The sequence below is a fragment of the Simochromis diagramma genome, unplaced genomic scaffold (genome assembly GCF_900408965.1).
Source record: "Simochromis diagramma unplaced genomic scaffold, fSimDia1.1 OVJJ01000079.1, whole genome shotgun sequence".
NCBI lineage: Eukaryota > Metazoa > Chordata > Actinopteri > Cichliformes > Cichlidae > Simochromis > Simochromis diagramma.
Genome location: NW_024387075.1, coordinates 5,660,156 through 5,676,671, shown reverse-complemented (window position 1 = coordinate 5,676,671; position 16,516 = coordinate 5,660,156). Strand labels below are relative to the sequence as shown.

At 42.8% G+C, this 16,516-nt stretch overlaps 1 protein-coding gene across 1 annotated transcript in view; it reads right to left on the bottom strand.

Moving 5' to 3' along the window:
• The window catches only part of fbn1 (fibrillin 1), a 62,770-nt gene that overhangs the window by 29,547 nt on the left and 16,707 nt on the right, over positions 1 to 16,516 (bottom strand). Inside the window, exons 7-32 of the mRNA XM_040045376.1 lie at positions 16,027 to 16,224; positions 14,876 to 15,001; positions 13,677 to 13,802; positions 12,499 to 12,651; positions 12,041 to 12,241; positions 11,452 to 11,604; positions 11,254 to 11,373; positions 11,043 to 11,168; positions 10,702 to 10,824; positions 9,684 to 9,806; positions 7,444 to 7,596; positions 6,887 to 6,940; positions 6,630 to 6,755; positions 6,419 to 6,544; positions 6,211 to 6,330; positions 5,713 to 5,850; positions 5,556 to 5,606; positions 5,330 to 5,455; positions 5,014 to 5,241; positions 4,794 to 4,919; positions 3,316 to 3,444; positions 2,146 to 2,271; positions 1,757 to 1,882; positions 1,544 to 1,666; positions 880 to 1,005; positions 179 to 304 (exon numbers count right to left, since the gene is read on the bottom strand). Coding sequence (XP_039901310.1) covers positions 179 to 304; positions 880 to 1,005; positions 1,544 to 1,666; positions 1,757 to 1,882; positions 2,146 to 2,271; positions 3,316 to 3,444; positions 4,794 to 4,919; positions 5,014 to 5,241; positions 5,330 to 5,455; positions 5,556 to 5,606; positions 5,713 to 5,850; positions 6,211 to 6,330; positions 6,419 to 6,544; positions 6,630 to 6,755; positions 6,887 to 6,940; positions 7,444 to 7,596; positions 9,684 to 9,806; positions 10,702 to 10,824; positions 11,043 to 11,168; positions 11,254 to 11,373; positions 11,452 to 11,604; positions 12,041 to 12,241; positions 12,499 to 12,651; positions 13,677 to 13,802; positions 14,876 to 15,001; positions 16,027 to 16,224 — 3,453 coding nt within the window. The remainder of the gene's footprint in view (positions 1 to 178; positions 305 to 879; positions 1,006 to 1,543; positions 1,667 to 1,756; positions 1,883 to 2,145; positions 2,272 to 3,315; positions 3,445 to 4,793; positions 4,920 to 5,013; positions 5,242 to 5,329; positions 5,456 to 5,555; positions 5,607 to 5,712; positions 5,851 to 6,210; positions 6,331 to 6,418; positions 6,545 to 6,629; positions 6,756 to 6,886; positions 6,941 to 7,443; positions 7,597 to 9,683; positions 9,807 to 10,701; positions 10,825 to 11,042; positions 11,169 to 11,253; positions 11,374 to 11,451; positions 11,605 to 12,040; positions 12,242 to 12,498; positions 12,652 to 13,676; positions 13,803 to 14,875; positions 15,002 to 16,026; positions 16,225 to 16,516) is intronic.

The following is a 16,516-nucleotide window of genomic DNA, read 5'->3' as shown; positions in this document are numbered from 1 at the left end:
ACAACGTCTCTCACACACACACACACACACACACACACACTCACACTCTTTCCACACTGATTAATTAGTAGCCGGCTCCGACTGACTCACCGTTCTTTCACTTCTGTTCATTTTCCCCCACAGTTAGAGCATTTTGGTTTGGTGGGTTTGTATGCTTGTGTGTGCTTGTTTCACTCACCTGTGCAGCCTGTGGTTCCCTTGCGTACAGAGTAGCCCAGGTCGCAGTGACAAATGAAGGATCCCTTGGTGTTCTCGCAGTTCCCACTCAGACAGATGTTCGGGTTTAACTCGCACTCATCCACATCTATGAGGTGAGGTAAGAACAGAGCGATGCCATTTTAAAAAATAAAAATCAAGAACTTGCTTAAAATGAATACAATAAAGGAAAGGTTAATGGCAGTTAATAGAGATGAATTCGCTTTTGTATGTTCAGCCAGCCAAAAAAAATGGTTTTAAATAAGCTATAACATGGGTGCTAGGAAAGCACAAAAATTACATCATGAGCTACACTGAGGCTTTAAAACATTTACTTTAAATAAATACAGCAATAACAGTCAGCTTGTGCAGATCCATTTAGAAGTCGGTTCTTTGTTTTCTCACTCAGTGGAACCAGACGTCTAAATGTCACACATTCCTCCGGCTAACACAATGTTCACTATTTTATAAATCAACAACAGCACTTGCCCCGTTCTCTCATACACAGACTCATTGATCTGAGTCATTTAAGACTTATTCTCATGACTCATATCTTGGATAACCCTGAAGATGCTCATTATGCAGTTTCAGTAAATGCGAGAATCCCCTGGATCTAATAAGCGCAGAGCTACAATTGGTGTGGCTGCAGTGTTTTATTTGGGCTATAAAAAGAACGTCCGTTACCCAGGCAGGTCTTCATATCCTCGGATGACATGAAGCCATCAAAGCACAGACACTGATAAGTCCCTGGTGTGTTTGTACACTGGCCCCCGTCACAGATGTCTGGGCTTTCTTCACACTCATCGATATCTGCAGATTGGAGAAAGCAGAAAGGAAATAGGAATAGAAAAGAGAGGGACAAGAGGGAAAGAAAAAAAAACATATTTTAAAGCTAGGTATGCAAACAATGAGGGAAAAGCACACATCAGCTTCAAAGAGGAAGTCAGGACTGAATTTACTTTGTCTCTCATAAATAAGCAAGTTCAATTCAGGACAGCACTTCTGCAAGAAACTGAACAGTTCTCTCCAATTAACCCCTCTATTGCCTGGATCTCTGTCTGTAAACCCGTCTCTGTTAATTAAAGGAATAAGCATCACAGGAGTGAGTCTATAAGCAGCGCCTGAAACCTGCACTCATTCTCCAAAAAAAATTCTGGCACCATAACCCGGCTCAGTGTGAGCTTTCTTTAAACATGTGCCAGCCAAGTCACAGCCACGTCTTTGTATTGTACATGCAGGCTTTTTGATGTAAACACAAAAATTAAGGGTATTTTCTTTACATTTTCCATGCAGTGTACAAAAAATGCCAACTGTAAGACAACGACAGACAGGTAACGCAGCTACTCACCAGTACAGCTTCTTAGATCAGGCATCAGGGCGTACCCAGATTGGCAGCTACATTCATAGCTCCCCTCTGAGTTGGTGCAGAAGGTCTCACAGCCACCGTTCTCAATGGTACACTCGTCAATGTCTAAGCGGCAGACAAAACACACATACTGTTGGCAAAAATCGAAATAAAATCTATTCTTTAAAACACAGTCACGTGACAGTCAGAACATACCGACGCACTCCAGTCTGTTCTCAGTAGATTTGTATCCTGTGTCGCAGGAACACTGGTACCGGCCGATCATATTCACGCACTGACCATGCTTGCACAGCCTGTCGCTCAACTCACATTCATTGATGTCTGTAAAGACAAAAAAACATCATATTAGTTCATTTCTCAACGACTGCAAGAATGTCAGCATATAGGAGAGCACATTGGCCCAGAGTTCATGTCTGCCCGTCTATCTAAGGACACAAACGCTCTCTAATGAGCCCACACACAGCATGATCCAAGTCAATCCAAGGATCCAAAGAAAATACAGTAGAAAGGGCCTAATGTGCAGTAATCAATGAAGGGAGAAAAACAGGAAAGAGGAAGAGACTCTCTTCTCTCTCAACACTCACCTAAACAGGCCGATCCATCGGGGGCGACCTCGTGTCCCTCCGGACACGCGCACTGGAAGCTGCCCTCTGTGTTCATGCACTCACCTCCTCGACACAACAGAGGGTTTCTCTCACACTCATCGATGTCTGGGGATGGCAGAACACACAGTAGACACAATGATGCAAGTACAGCCATTCAGCGCTAGCCATCGGCAATCGAGGCAACATTAGTCTGTGCACATGTTTGCTTCACCATAGAAACCCACCGGACTGACAACTTCAGAAGTTCTGTTTCCATTTTAACAAAGACCGTGGGACTGGCAGTCACAAAGTACTTGTTATATCTCAGTCAATATAACGGCATGATTACGTTATTTCAGTCAGCCTGCAAACCCATTCAGTACCACCAGTTTATGATTGTAGTTCTGCCCACATTATTTCCACTTCCAGCTGCTTTTTTGCCACAGCAGTAAATTTTGCTTTGCCAATTTCTGGCTAATTACGGCTCTTCACCGACAAAATTATTGAGTCTCACCATTTTGTTTGTATGACTTTTCCAAGATATTTAATCAAACGGCATCAAAAGGCAGACCAGAACAGAAATAGACCATTTTTTCACTAGAGTATTAGAACTTGAAGCTTCAAATAAAATTCATTTTGGTTGGGCAGCTGATTGTGTGCGGGTCCTTCGCGTGCAGGTCAAGTATAGCATGTAATAAAGAGCTATTATTTTTAAGATTTTATGGACCAGCTTTGTCAAGCAGTTGTGACCACATTGGGCTGCCCAGACTAGATGCTTTCAACACCCCGCGGGGGCTGAAATTAAGTGAACTAAACTTTCATTTCATTTCGATTACATCATCTTCTTCAACAGTGAGGTCCTGGTCTGGCATACAAGCCTAGGCACCTCATCCAGAGATTATGACCCATGGGGGGAACGTGAAGGAGGTGGCAGGCCGTCACTATACTTTTCAACCTGGCTGTGCTGCACTCAGACATTGTCCCTTTAACAGGGTATATGAGAGAGCTGTTAAGGACATCAAATTACTCAGTTATGTCCTGACAGATGAAATGATTTCACATGAAAGCATGCTGTCGTCTCTGCATATTACTGAACCAGATCATATGAAGATGAGGGGGTATGCATAGTCTGAATCCTCAGGTACTGCTGTGTGGGGATTCAGTGCTCACCCATGCAGTTTTTCATCATCATGAAGCCACTCTCGTATCCTTCAAAGCACTCGCACTCAAAATCTCCAGGCGTGTTCATGCAGGTGCCCGGTCCGCACAGGTCCGGTGAGATGCGGCACTCATCGATGTCTATAAGAAAGGAACAGAACAATGCAGCAAGTTAGATATTATCCATAAAACTGCACTAACATTCACGAGTAAAGAGAGCATATTTAATGTATTTATTTATTGTAACATAAGTAAAAAATAAATAAAATAGAGAATTTATTTTAAGCGGAGGGCAAATTAACATATCAAAGCACAGAACGCTTAAAAATAGTCGACTACATGAAAGTCAAAGTATACAATAAGATTGAAGGGCCAATGAAAGCTAAAGTTCTGATCCCTTTTGACTTGAATCCACATTTTGAAACACTTAACTCAAACCATTTGGGCTGGGATTTCCCTCATATGGGGTTAAAGGGTCCCAGATATCATTTACTCAGTCTGGGCCTATAAATTATTTCAGAATAACGAAATAGAACTTAAAGGCATTTAAACCTAAAGTGATGTGTGCACATTTTAACAGTGTTGCAATGTAGCTAACCAGACTGCAAGGACCGGCTCCAACAAGTCCCCAAAGCTAGCCAGACTCCCATTAGACTGAATGAGATGAATGGAGGCAATGTCTTTGCAACACTTTGTTGTAATTAGTGCTGGCAGAGGGATTCAGAGAGAGCGGAACTGATGAAGGATGGTTAGACTTGCAGAGACATAATGGAGCAGCTGACATACTCCAGTCAAAAATAGAATTTTAATTGTAGCTAAAGATTATTTTCATTACAGATTAGCTGTCAAAATGTTCAGTAAATCATTCTTTCATATATGTGAGAAATACTGAAACATGCTGATCAGTGTGTGACCAGAGCCCATCAAGTAATCCATTAAGAAACTATCTAAGAGTTTATTTTACAATGAGGAGGAGATGTTGCTCTTAAGTAATGGGTATTGTTTGTGGAAGCCAGCTGAGGGGCAGCCAATCAGAAGAAAGCAGAACGCTTAAATAAGCAAATGCCCTACAGACGCTCGCTGTTTAAATATAGAGGTTGAATCAGAGGTTGAATATCACATAAATAAGCTGCTTTAATGGACCTAAACTACAGGGTGGGCCATTTATATGGATACACCGTAATAACATGGGAATGGTTGGTGATATTAAAGTCCTGTTTGTGGCACATTAGTATATGTGAGGGGGCAAACTCCTCAAGATGGGTGGTGACCATGGTGGCCATTTAGAAGTCGGCCATCTTGGATACAACTTTTGTTTTCTCAATAGGAAGAGGGCCATGTGACACATCAGACTTATTGGTAATGTCACAAGAAAAACAATAAATGGCCCACCCTGTATAAACTACAATAACAATAAATTAAGAATCAAAAAATATTTGCTTTCATGTCTTAACCAAATGATATGACCAACAAGCTTCAGTTCTACTCACCAGTACAATTCCTCTCATCAGAGTCCAGAGCATAGCCGTTATCACAGCGACAACGAAAGCTACCAATAGTGTTTCTGCACCTCCCATTGGAGCACAGCGTGCTTATCATCCTGCATTCGTTTATATCTGAGGTGCAGAACAGAGAGATTAAAGACACAGGTGAGAGGTAGTTGATGCAACAACCAATAGCAGTCTTTGCTATTTGTGAACAGTGCCACACCTTTAAGGAAGGGCCTGCCGTTAATGAAGTCACCCCTGTGCGAGAAGCCTCGGCCCCGAGGACAGAGCTGGTTAAATTCCGGAGTGCCTTTTTCCGGGCATTCATCGCATTCAGGGCCCCAGGCCACACCCACTGAGCAGCAGCAGGCATCTACACGGTGCCGCCCCGGGATAGGAGTCCCGCAGCGCTCATCCTCATGAGTGAGGTAGCACTGCTCCGTGCGCAGGTCTGGATGTCACAAACACACATTTAACATGTATTTGATATAAGACTATGACGCGCTATAGATTGCACAAGTATAAAGGACAGCTACTACCGATGCACATCCTGCCACTCATGTCAACAGTCATTCCTGGAGGACACTGGCAGTAAAAGGAGCCCGGTGTGTTGACGCATTTGCCATTGATGCACACTCCAGGAAATACCTGACACTCATCCACATCTGAAGGTAAGCAGAGAAAAAAAGCATCATCAATCTGAACATTACAGGAATAAGAGTGGAAGTCTGATTTTCCAGAACCCAGCATCAAAGCAGCACTTACCCTCACAGACGTTTCCTTTGACTCTAGCAAAGCCTCTACTGCAGATTGGATCTAAACAAAGAAGGGCACATAACACGTTCCAAATCAATGAAGTCATCGGTTAAAATAAAAACTATATAACATAAACTCATATCTAAAAAAATCAGCGATTGTCCACCTTTTTCACATTTGGCACAGGGGCTGTTCCAGGCTTCTCCCAGTGTGGCACAGCAGTGGGATTTCAGTGTGGCCCCGTTGATGTTGACCTCACACCGATCATTGATCATCTTCAGCCAGCAAGTGCTCTTAATAGTCTCTGGTTTATCAAACAGACCTCAGAGTTACTAGACAATCAGTTTACATGAAGTAACTTGGATTTGGCTTTATATACAGTATGACACAGTGCATGATATCGTTTACATTCAATTAATCTCCTTTGATCGTTGGAAAAAAAGGAATGTGCTGATTGGCTTGCAAGCGGTGGCGTAGCACTAATTTAGGGGCGATGCATTGGGTTAAGGTTCAGCAAAAGTGAAGCAAATTTTCATTTTTCATCTATAATGATCTAATTATAATTGGTAGGACTGAATCAATCCATACTACAGTATACCTTTTTTTAAACTTTTTTTCAAATACACAAAAAAATCTATTGGTAATGTATTGGTATAATACTTACCTATGCACTCCAGCCCGGTGCTGTCCAGGGAGCTACCCGCTGAACACAAGCACACAAAGGACCCTTGGCTGTTCACACAGTCCCCATTTATACAAGGGCTAGACTCACACTCATTGACATCTGTGGGACACAAAAATGAGACAACAAATCTGAGACACGGCAGATGCAGCTACACTGCGCCGCACAAGGGAATGAAGGGGTCTCTGACCCTCGCAGACGTCTGTCTCGGGATCAAAGCGAAATCCCGTCGAACACTGGCAGGAGAAACTCCCCGGCGTGTTCCGACACTGACCATTTTCACAGAGCAGCCGGTTCATCAGACACTCATCGATATCTGAAATCACAGACAGGGACGCGTGACGACACTGGCTTTTGAGATCAAAGCTGTAGACAAGGACATTACAGAACAGTCCACCCACCAACACAGCTTTTCCCTGTCAGGTCTACTTCAAAACCTTCATTGCAGGTGCATTTGTACGTCCTCAGCATGTTCTCACATACTCCGTTCTGACAGATGTCAGGGTCGAGGGCACACTCATTAATATCTGCAAAAACAATAAACCGCTGAACATATCTGCAGGAAAAAAAACCAACAGACTAAAAAAAAACCCTTAAATATGCGCAGCACCACTTGGTTTCAAGGTTGTCAGTGGTTTGAGCTTATGTATTACATTACCTCGTCCATCACCGGTCGTTCCGATGCCAGTGGGGCACAGAGCCAGGAACTCAGCTACAAACACACACACCACAGTTTGCTTGAAAAAAGCAGCAACAACAGCAACAGAAGTAATATCACATTTGCCAAAAGCCATTTAATACCATGTCATTATCCATTTACACGCTTTCTCATTTAGCCTAGATGTGTACAAAACAGGCTCTTAATGTGGTGCAGCTCTGGCATCTTTTGATACCGAAACCTTAATTGGCACAACTAATGAGAAGTGACTGGATTATGTGTGTGTGTGTGTGTGGTTGTGGACATGGGTTTGTGTGTGTGTTTGGTGGCTGTCAGTGTTTCCAAACTGCGGGAATCACCGTCAAACAACTTAACTTCATATTTTTGTGAAATCTAAGCTGGCATGCAGAGGAAATGCAGTGTTTCGTTTGGTCATCCTCACATCAACGGGTGTGTTTCGAATTATGCGCAAACTGTGTCTGTCTGCGTTTGCATCTGTCAAGCAGCAGGAGGTGGTTCTATATGTGTAAAGGTTGGGGCAATTTGAATAGCCGTACCAGAGCTTTGTGGTGGGCACGGTTGGCAGGGCTCTCCGTAGGCGTATTCTGTGCTGGCACAGCAGCACTCGGACTTGGTCACAGCCCCAAAGAGAGGCTTAACACACTGCCCTCGCTTGTAGCCGCCGTAACACGTACTGCGCATGTGCGTGTCTGTTTGAAACAAAAATAAGACAGACAGCATGTGTGTGAGAAACCGAGATGAGGAAAGAGATCTCGAAAGAGACCGAAGACCAAGCAAAAGAGAGAGAGCGAGAGAAAAGGAGGAAAGAGGCCGCAGCTCCAATAAACAACAACACTGGCAAAACAAATGGTTGTTCTCTTTTCACAATATCCAGGGATTTCAGGAATTCTCTTGCACTGATATCATTCTGACAAATGTTCACATAGATCAAACAACAGCGTTTCGACATTTCTCACACAAAGAGATATCATTTATGAAAATGCAAAACAAATCTTTCAAAGGGCTCCTCCGTGGGACCGGAGCAGAAGGAGGGACAGAAAGTTCTTTGAGTACTGATCAACATGTGCTCAGTAACTGCAGTAAATGTGCAGGAACAGCACAGGTTGATGGTAAAGGTTAATATGACGTGAATACTCTCTGCTTTATCACGTTCATCTTTGCTGAATTTTGGCACAGAATGGGAAAAAATATGTACGCTTGCTGGTAAACATCTGTAGACAGTTGTGGGATTAACCCATCTTACAAGTATGTTCAGTCTGTGCTTTCAGGTCCTTCGAAAAGTGGAACAAACGCTTTCATCACCGGCTTGTCCTTTGTTGGTTAAAACAGTCACATGTACTGAAGTCTTCGCCAAAGCACTTTAAGTTCTTTTACTTATTTTTTTCTTAATGTGCTGGTTGTTCCTATTAAATATGAACAAATTTTCAAATATTGACATCATGGTATGTACAAGTAATCAAAAGCAAATTTTCAGTCTGCTCTAAACAGTTTCAGACAATGTTTTCTGTTCTTGGACTTGTGCAGTACAAAGTCTGGAGCCAACCATCATTTTTCATATTTTTCTTACAAAGAGCCAGTTTTCTTGTATTTTTTTAAAGTGTTCTTGAGCAGTAGTTGTCCAGTGTTAATGGAGGTCTTACAGAGATTTCTTTGAACATTGGCTTCTTTTTCACTCTACATTCCTGTTTATGTGTTGTTTTCTTTTTTTGTTTGGTTTGGAGATAAAGTATCTGAATTTCAGGAGCGGGACCTCCAAACACGCTCCTTCCGATTCTTATCTATATATGATCCCCCAGTTCGACAAGGTTTTCGTGCCCCAGCCTCCCTCCCCTTTTCGATTCTTTCACTTCTTCACCTCTACGTAGTACATGGGGATCAGCCAGGCCCGGGAGCCGCCGCCAGTCCCCTTCGAAACAAACCGCAGCTCCAGGACGTGGGCCCAGCGAGTGAAAAGGCACATACGAAATAAAAAAATGCAACTCAAGGGTTGAACCAGTGTTGAGTCTACACATAACAGACAACTTAGCAAAGAGACAATTTTAAACTGTATCTTTATGCACTGTGTTACTAGCAGTCTATCAAATATACAATCTACAAAAAAAGTGAAAGATGGTAAAGTTTAATGGGTATAAAACTGTTATTCTTCACCAACAAGGTGATTTCCATATATAGCCAAGCACTTTTCATATCTTGGTATGCTGTGCAGATGTTCTTAGAAACTTGAGGAAGTGAATGAACTTTCCTCAGAAACAACTTCAGTGAAAAGGTGGCTGTCAAGAAGTCATTATTGAGGAAGGGGTACAGGTATGCCAAATTACACAAGAACTGGACCAAAAATCTGGACCAACAGGTATTTGGGAGTGATGAGTACAAATCTGAAACTTTAGGTTTTTTGGTTCATCGGTAAGTACAAACGTCAAGAGGTACAACAGTCATGGATTGGCCTCCCAAGTGCCCGGACCGCAACGCTGTTGAAACAGTGTGGGATCATCTTGACAGAGTACAGTCCAAAAGGTAGAAGAACTTTGAAAGAAGAGCTTTGAATGTCCTTCAAGAAGCCCAGAGAACTATTCCTGGAGATTACTCAAAGAGATTACAAGAAAGCTAAATAAGAGAGTTCAGGCTGTGTTGAAGAATAAAGATGGTCACACCAAATATTGACTTATTAGAATTGTACAAACTCAACTTTTTGCTTTATTTTTAAAAAAAGAAGAAAAAAAGGTGGGATTATTCTTGACTCTTGATCACGCAATCCACTCTAGTTCCATGTACTCACCAACACAGACCCGTCCATCCAGGCCCACTGCCATCCCGGCCATACACTCACAGCGGAAGGATCCCTCAGTGTTGACACAGTGGCCGTTCATGCACATGCCCGGAGTCTCACATTCATCGATGTCTACAAATAGAGACAAGAAAAAACACTTCTGTATATATCTATATCAAACTATATACCTTTCTCTTCACAATATTACGAGGTAAGAAGATAAAACAGATTGAAATAAATAACTGATTAAAAAAATGCAGCCACAACTCCTAAAATTTCAGCTTTGACTTCAGCTAAGAAAACGTTCTGTGTTCTCTTTGTTTTCTCACTGTGTTACAATAATTACGATAACGAGCATACACCACGATAAAGCATGCATGCTGAAGTCTGTGTTTATGTACGTATGTGTATGATGTGTATGTGTTTGTTCTGTTTGGGTGTCTTGGAGGACAGACAGACTGCGGAGAGAGACAATGAGGCCCCAGGGCCCCTTCAGACTACACATTTCATTAATGGCTGCATACATCAGCACATTTCAGCCACACTCTACTCTCCTGTTTATTTATTCTGTAATGACTTAACCAGGTCAGTGTCTCTGAAATCAAACGTCTGTGTCTGAGACCATGAAACTCTAGTTGCCATCTAACGTTTGATATAGCTTCTGATGTTGGCATATACAATAGTTGTTGGCTATTACAGCATATTAAAGCACGTAACAAGAAAAAGCCAAATCGTTTTTTCTTCTTTGCACTCAACAAGTTTAGGGCGGTCTGTCTGCTGAAATCTCAAAACAGGCGGGTCCCAACTATCCAACTATGTCCAACTGGCGTGCAAGGAAGCAAAGGGATTTTTCCAAGGCTTTTTAGGGGGATTTTTTGCCCTGTGTGTTAAGAGTCATATAACAGAGCTATTAACATGCCAGAGAGGTAGTCATCCTCCAAGCTAGGCGAAAATGCAGTCAAGAGAATATCTTACTCAAAATACATTCTGCTGATGCTTCACTTTGTGGGCTTTTGGACAAACGTACCTACACACATGCGTCCGCTGGTGTCGAGATAGAACCCAGGTTTACAGATGCATCTGAAGCTCCCATCTTCATTGATGCACAGTCCATTGAGGCACATGTTCCTGATCAGACACTCATCCAGGTCTGTGGACAAAGGGAAACTAAATGATTTACCCTAGTTTACTCTAGTAACACTAGAGGTTTACTCTAGTAATAATTATTTTCAGTGATTGTGCATGATTTCACCCATTATGGTTCATGCTTCCACCACCTCTAACATATCCATGGTCCATTTGTCATAAATACTAAAGGAATCTTTACCCCATAGAGTAGTAAGTGACCAACATGAGAAGTTAACAGACCTTGACAGTTTTTGCCATCTTGAGAAATTTCAAATCCAGCATTGCAGACACAGTGGAAGCTGCCTTCAGTGTTCACACAGCGGCCATTGTTGCAAATACGACCATTGGCCACACACTCGTCCAGATCTGGCAGGGAAAAAAGAAACAGATAGCAGAATAAACATACACACTCTTAAAGTGCGCATATGTTGCATGTATGTAAATGTGTAACCTCGGCACTCGGTTCTGGTTGAGGTCGACTGGAATCCAGCAGGACACTGACAGATGTAAGAGCCGTCTGTGTTCACACATTCTCCGTGCGCGCATGGGTTCTTCTCGCATTCGTTATCATCTGGAAAGCAAGCATGAAATTTAACAGCCAAACGCATGCACCTTGAGTTTTGTGTTAAGAAAACTCGTCAGAACTCACCGATGCACTCTCCCCTTCTGTCCAGCCTGAAGCCCATGTTGCACTCACAGCGATATCCAACGCCTGGCGTGGGGATACATCTGCCGTTCAGGCAGAGGTTACGAAAGGCCTGGCACATGTTGGTGATATTCTGGGTTTGGATAATTACGGGACCTGATAGAACAAAATCACGCGAGCGTTTCGTCAATAAAACATGAGGTAACATAACGAAAAATCGTATTTTTGTTTAGTTCAACATCTTAATTTACAGGAAGTGTAGCCAACACACCTGCTTCTGGCATATTGCACATATGTAGTTTTACATTGCCAGATAAATCTGAACACTGCATTAGTATAATGGTTGTGCAAAACAGTATGTCGGAATTTTTAAAGCCAAAGATTTTGGACATGTTTAATATAACTCTAAATACTACTATGCAGTTGTGTAAGGATGGTTTCTTTGAGAAAGGACACTCATTGCCATTCATTTTTTAGTTCAACGGTACCGGTTGTTTGTATATCAAAAGTTGGACGTTGATGGCAATCCAAGATCAATTGCAGGTTGAACATGCAAACATGAAGCAATCACGGGCAAAAAGCTGGGACATACCTGGCCTAGGTATAGGTATAGGTTCTACGGGTGGTCTAGGATAATCAGGCTGCACAGGTTGGACAGGGACCTTGATTGGAATTTGAGGAATGTCAGGTCCAGGATATGGAACCGGGTAGATGCTGGGTATGTCAGGGCTCACTGGGACACGATCAGGTATCGGTGCACTGGGTATCTGAATGCACAGTTTCTGGTGCTCTTCTATAACAAGCATATTTGAAAAACAGATAGAGGTTAGCTCTGAATTGTCTAGTGTGTGTGCGAATATGTGTGTACAAGTGAGTTTGTATGTTAACTTGCATTTTATTCTTTGTAAAGTTTGTTTTTGTTGTTTTCATTGTAAATCTCCATAGATTCTTACAGATTTATTACATTTTTATTAAGAGCACTGATTTTGAGTATAATTAAATAACAATGCCACAAAGATCACAATACTTAAGCCATGTGAATGACTGCACCTGTTCCACGAATGGGGCACATTTCAGGGGTGGACCCATCAGACCAGCAGCGTCCACTATCACAGCAACACTGCATTTTGGTCAACAGCTGTGAATTTTGGTTGGCGCAGCGCCCGTTCAGCAGGCTGGCGTAGCAATACCCACCACGAGCATCTGTGGGAAACGACACAGCAGGAAGTCGGTTAAACTAACCGCGCCGCATGGAATATGGCATGTGCTGTCTGCGTGTTGAGCAAATTGGCAAGAGTACAATCAGAAAAAAATTGTTGTTTTTGCTTCAGATTTTCCATCATTTGGAAGGTGGAAGCCACTTCCAATAGTCCTCATTTCCTATTTATATGAACCCTTCCTTCATCCTGCAGTTTTTGGCACTGTGTGCCAGCATGACTCACACTCAAGTTGCGCATTAACATAAATAATATATCATGTTTTGTTTCACACCCAGACCATCCGGGGCAGATTTCATGTGGAGAAAATGACAGCCTAAACTACAGATCGCTTGCTCCAGTTCGACAAGGTGTCAGGCACAGAACTGCTCGCAAGCAACCACGAGGTCTTAAGAGGGTCGGGCGAGAAGTGTGACTGCATGCGAAACAGACGAAAATGTTTTGGGCAAAAGTTTTCTGGAAACGAAACACACAGACATTCCTTCCTCAGGAACACGCTCTCCTGGGGGGGAGTAATGTGACTGCATGGTTGCATATGTTTGTGCGTGTGTGCTGTATGCACGTGTATGTGTAAGTGGCTGCTCTGACCTAATTTTTTTCCTGCTCTGGTTTTAGGGCGAAAGTGAGCTTAACTAGGAAGCATACAGGAGTTTTCTTTACGAAGACGCACATAGATTTAGCGTTTTCCAGCTGTGTAGAAAGTCACCTGGAATTAAGACTTCATTTTACTTCTCTCATCACGTGCTCGCCACAGCTTGAAGAGAGTTTAACTCAACAAGTGACTATTGACCTAAATTCTACCAGCTGGAACTTTGGAGAGTTTCCTTTCTCTGCTTTCAGTGCCAAGAAGAATCAAAATAGAGTGGAAAAAGGAAAGAGAATGAAGCAGCATCTTTTGCTTTGTCTCCTTTTTTGTCATGCCTAATAATGACTGCAACTATGAACCAAAGCAAATCACACACAATGAAACTTGCAGCTCTTTGGAGTGGGAAAGGGGACAGGGGGACTCACCTATACACCTGGATCCATCCACTGAGGTATAAAAGCCCTGGGGACATTTGCAGAAGTAGCTGCCGACAGTATTAGAGCATTCACCCACACCACAAATACCTGGAATGTTTGAGCACTCGTCCAGATCTGCGAAAGAGGAGAGGAGAGGAAAGTGAAAACTATCTTGAAACGTGAATTTCTCCAAAACTAGAGCGTGCGTTGGCAGGAACAATGGAAATGAGGCATTGTCACAGGATATCAAATCCAGGGACCTCCGCACCTCTTCTGTTAGCACCATTAAACACCAAGCGCACACCATGGAGCACAAAAGTCTGCAGGAATAGCGCTGTGACTTCGACACATTTGAAATATTTCTTACAAAGTGCAGAAGTTTTCCAGTAATTATTTCTGGGCATTAAAATAGCACACATAAAGTAAAGAAGTGCCCGATTACCTTTCTCTGAGCTTAGGCCTTGAAATTGTTATATACACGTCTAACGGACAATACATTTCACAGGATCGATTTAGGCCTATATTTGTGGACGAGTAGTAAAAATTTTCCAGCAAAAGCATTAAAATCCATGTGAGTCCCACAGCAGAGGGAGAAAAACGTGTTTTTATCAAGTAATCCTGAAACTGAGTCTAATTAGGATTCATGGTGCAGATCAACCATGTTGATTACAACTGACAGCAATAATTAATGCTAATAATGAATTTTAATAAGGTGAAACATTCAAAGCAATAAAACAGAAGTATTGTAAAGAAGAGACGTAAGTTAAAGATGAGTATTTCAATAAAACAAACACAATATTAGCCTCCCAAATCTAATGTTCATACCAGACTGAGTTAGTCTGGAGCAGCAACTTACATAGTCTAGCTTTAACATTTGTATAGAAGGGGGAAAATTCTTTTCAAAATTCATCAGCATTTCTTTCAAACATCAAAATTGAGTGTTACATGGGGTTACTGAGAGAAACCAGAGCGCTGCTTTGCGTTAATTAGGTTTTTTTCAAGGGAAGGGCAAAAATGCGGCTTACGTGTGGTCTTTCCTTACAAAGTAATAATCAGACTACCACGACTGAGGTGAAGTTAACCACATCTTGGCGGATGTGGCTTTTAACTGTCTCAACTTTTACGGATTTGAAAAATATCCGAAAGTCTACTCTGTCATTCAAGCTGACACCGAAAACCAGACAGTTCATGGCTTCACTGTTGCTTACCTTCACATTTCTGCGAGATCTCGTTGAACTTGTGCCCAGCGGGGCATTTACATTCAAACGATCCAACAGTGTTGATACAATTTCCGCCTTGACAGATGCCAGGGATGGCCTGGCACTCATCCACATCTGTACATGCATATCACAGAATTAATACTCTAACGGTGAAACAGCAAAAGGACACAGACATTATTGTGGTAAAATAAACTTAGAAGAGGAGCAGGAAGTCAATACACATGCTGACTGAGTTTAACGCACAAATGTGAACAGCCTTGGATGTACATGGGTCTGTTTTTACAGTCTCTCTCTGACTTTCCTGAGATCAACAGTATGAAAAACGAAAAGAAACAGGGGGAGAGGAATTTCTCCAGCAGAATGAACAAAAACTGCAACCAAACTGGTAAAAAAACACAGGAATGGAGTGAATATAGAAAAAAAAGGCTGACAGTAAAGCATCAGGTTCGATACATTTATGATCACACGCACATGAAGACTAATGTACATAAAGATATTGCTTGAAAGGAGGGCCGTGATGACGCCATTTGTGAGGTGACCTGAACCATCAGGTTTGTGCAGCTTTCTAATCTGTTACTTTGTCAGTGATGCTGATGATTAAATGAAATTCATTTAATGAATGTGACAGACTAAAACGAAGGTCTCAGGCTGGAAACCTACAGGAGGCTGTGACCTGATGCTGTCTCAGAGTACTCCATGTTCCTCTGGGTCCTGGCTCAGGTCCGCCTCCCCTGCGGAGGTTCTGATGTTGTTGGGTCTGGAGCAGGCAGACACAGGGCCGTCTTACCAGAAATGAGCTCTCCCACGTGGCACCGCCACTGACCCGTGTTACTGACTCTGACAGTCCCGCCGCAGCGGGCGTCTGCGGGCATTCCATACACATGTGGGAGGCACTGCCACCCACCCCAATTTAACCCAATTAGAGCTAATCCTCTGGAAAAGGGATGGTGGGCAGAGCTCAGGGGGTGACAGAGGGAGGGGGGTGAAGGCAGACAAGGAGGGAGAAGGAGTTAAAGGAAAAGATGGCAGCAGCAGCAGCACACTACTCAAAGAACGCAGAGGGTAGAGGGAGTGTAACAGAGAAAAAGAAAGATAGGAAAACAGACTGGGAGGCAGAGACACAGAGGAATAGACTTTACCTTGGCATGCCCCGGTGCGGTGGTTTGGTATGAACCCTCTTCGACAGGGGTGAGGCTGGGCTGGGCACATCTCACAGGGGTGACCCCACGCCCGTCCCACTGTGGCGCAGCACAGAGTCTTTGTGCACACAATGCCCGTGAGCTGTCCTTGACACATCTGGTTATTTACTGAGGCAAAGCACGGCCCGGTGCGATAGTCTGCAGAGGTAAAAGGGTGATTTTGTTAAACCCAAAGCAAAAAGACAGGTTGTAAGATTAGGCCAAAAAAAAACGGTTGAAGCTGGAGCTTAAAATCACAGCATATGAACATTATCCTGAGTGAGTGAGCGAATGGCTGTCTGGCATACACAAACGCTCAAACTCAATGTAATCTCACATGACATCTACAACACACTTAGATTATAAGTGATAAAGGGCCTGCAGAGCAGACGGTAACGCACTGCATAAAGCATGCATTGTATTTTCCTGGCATTTTAATTGGTCTGGCTCT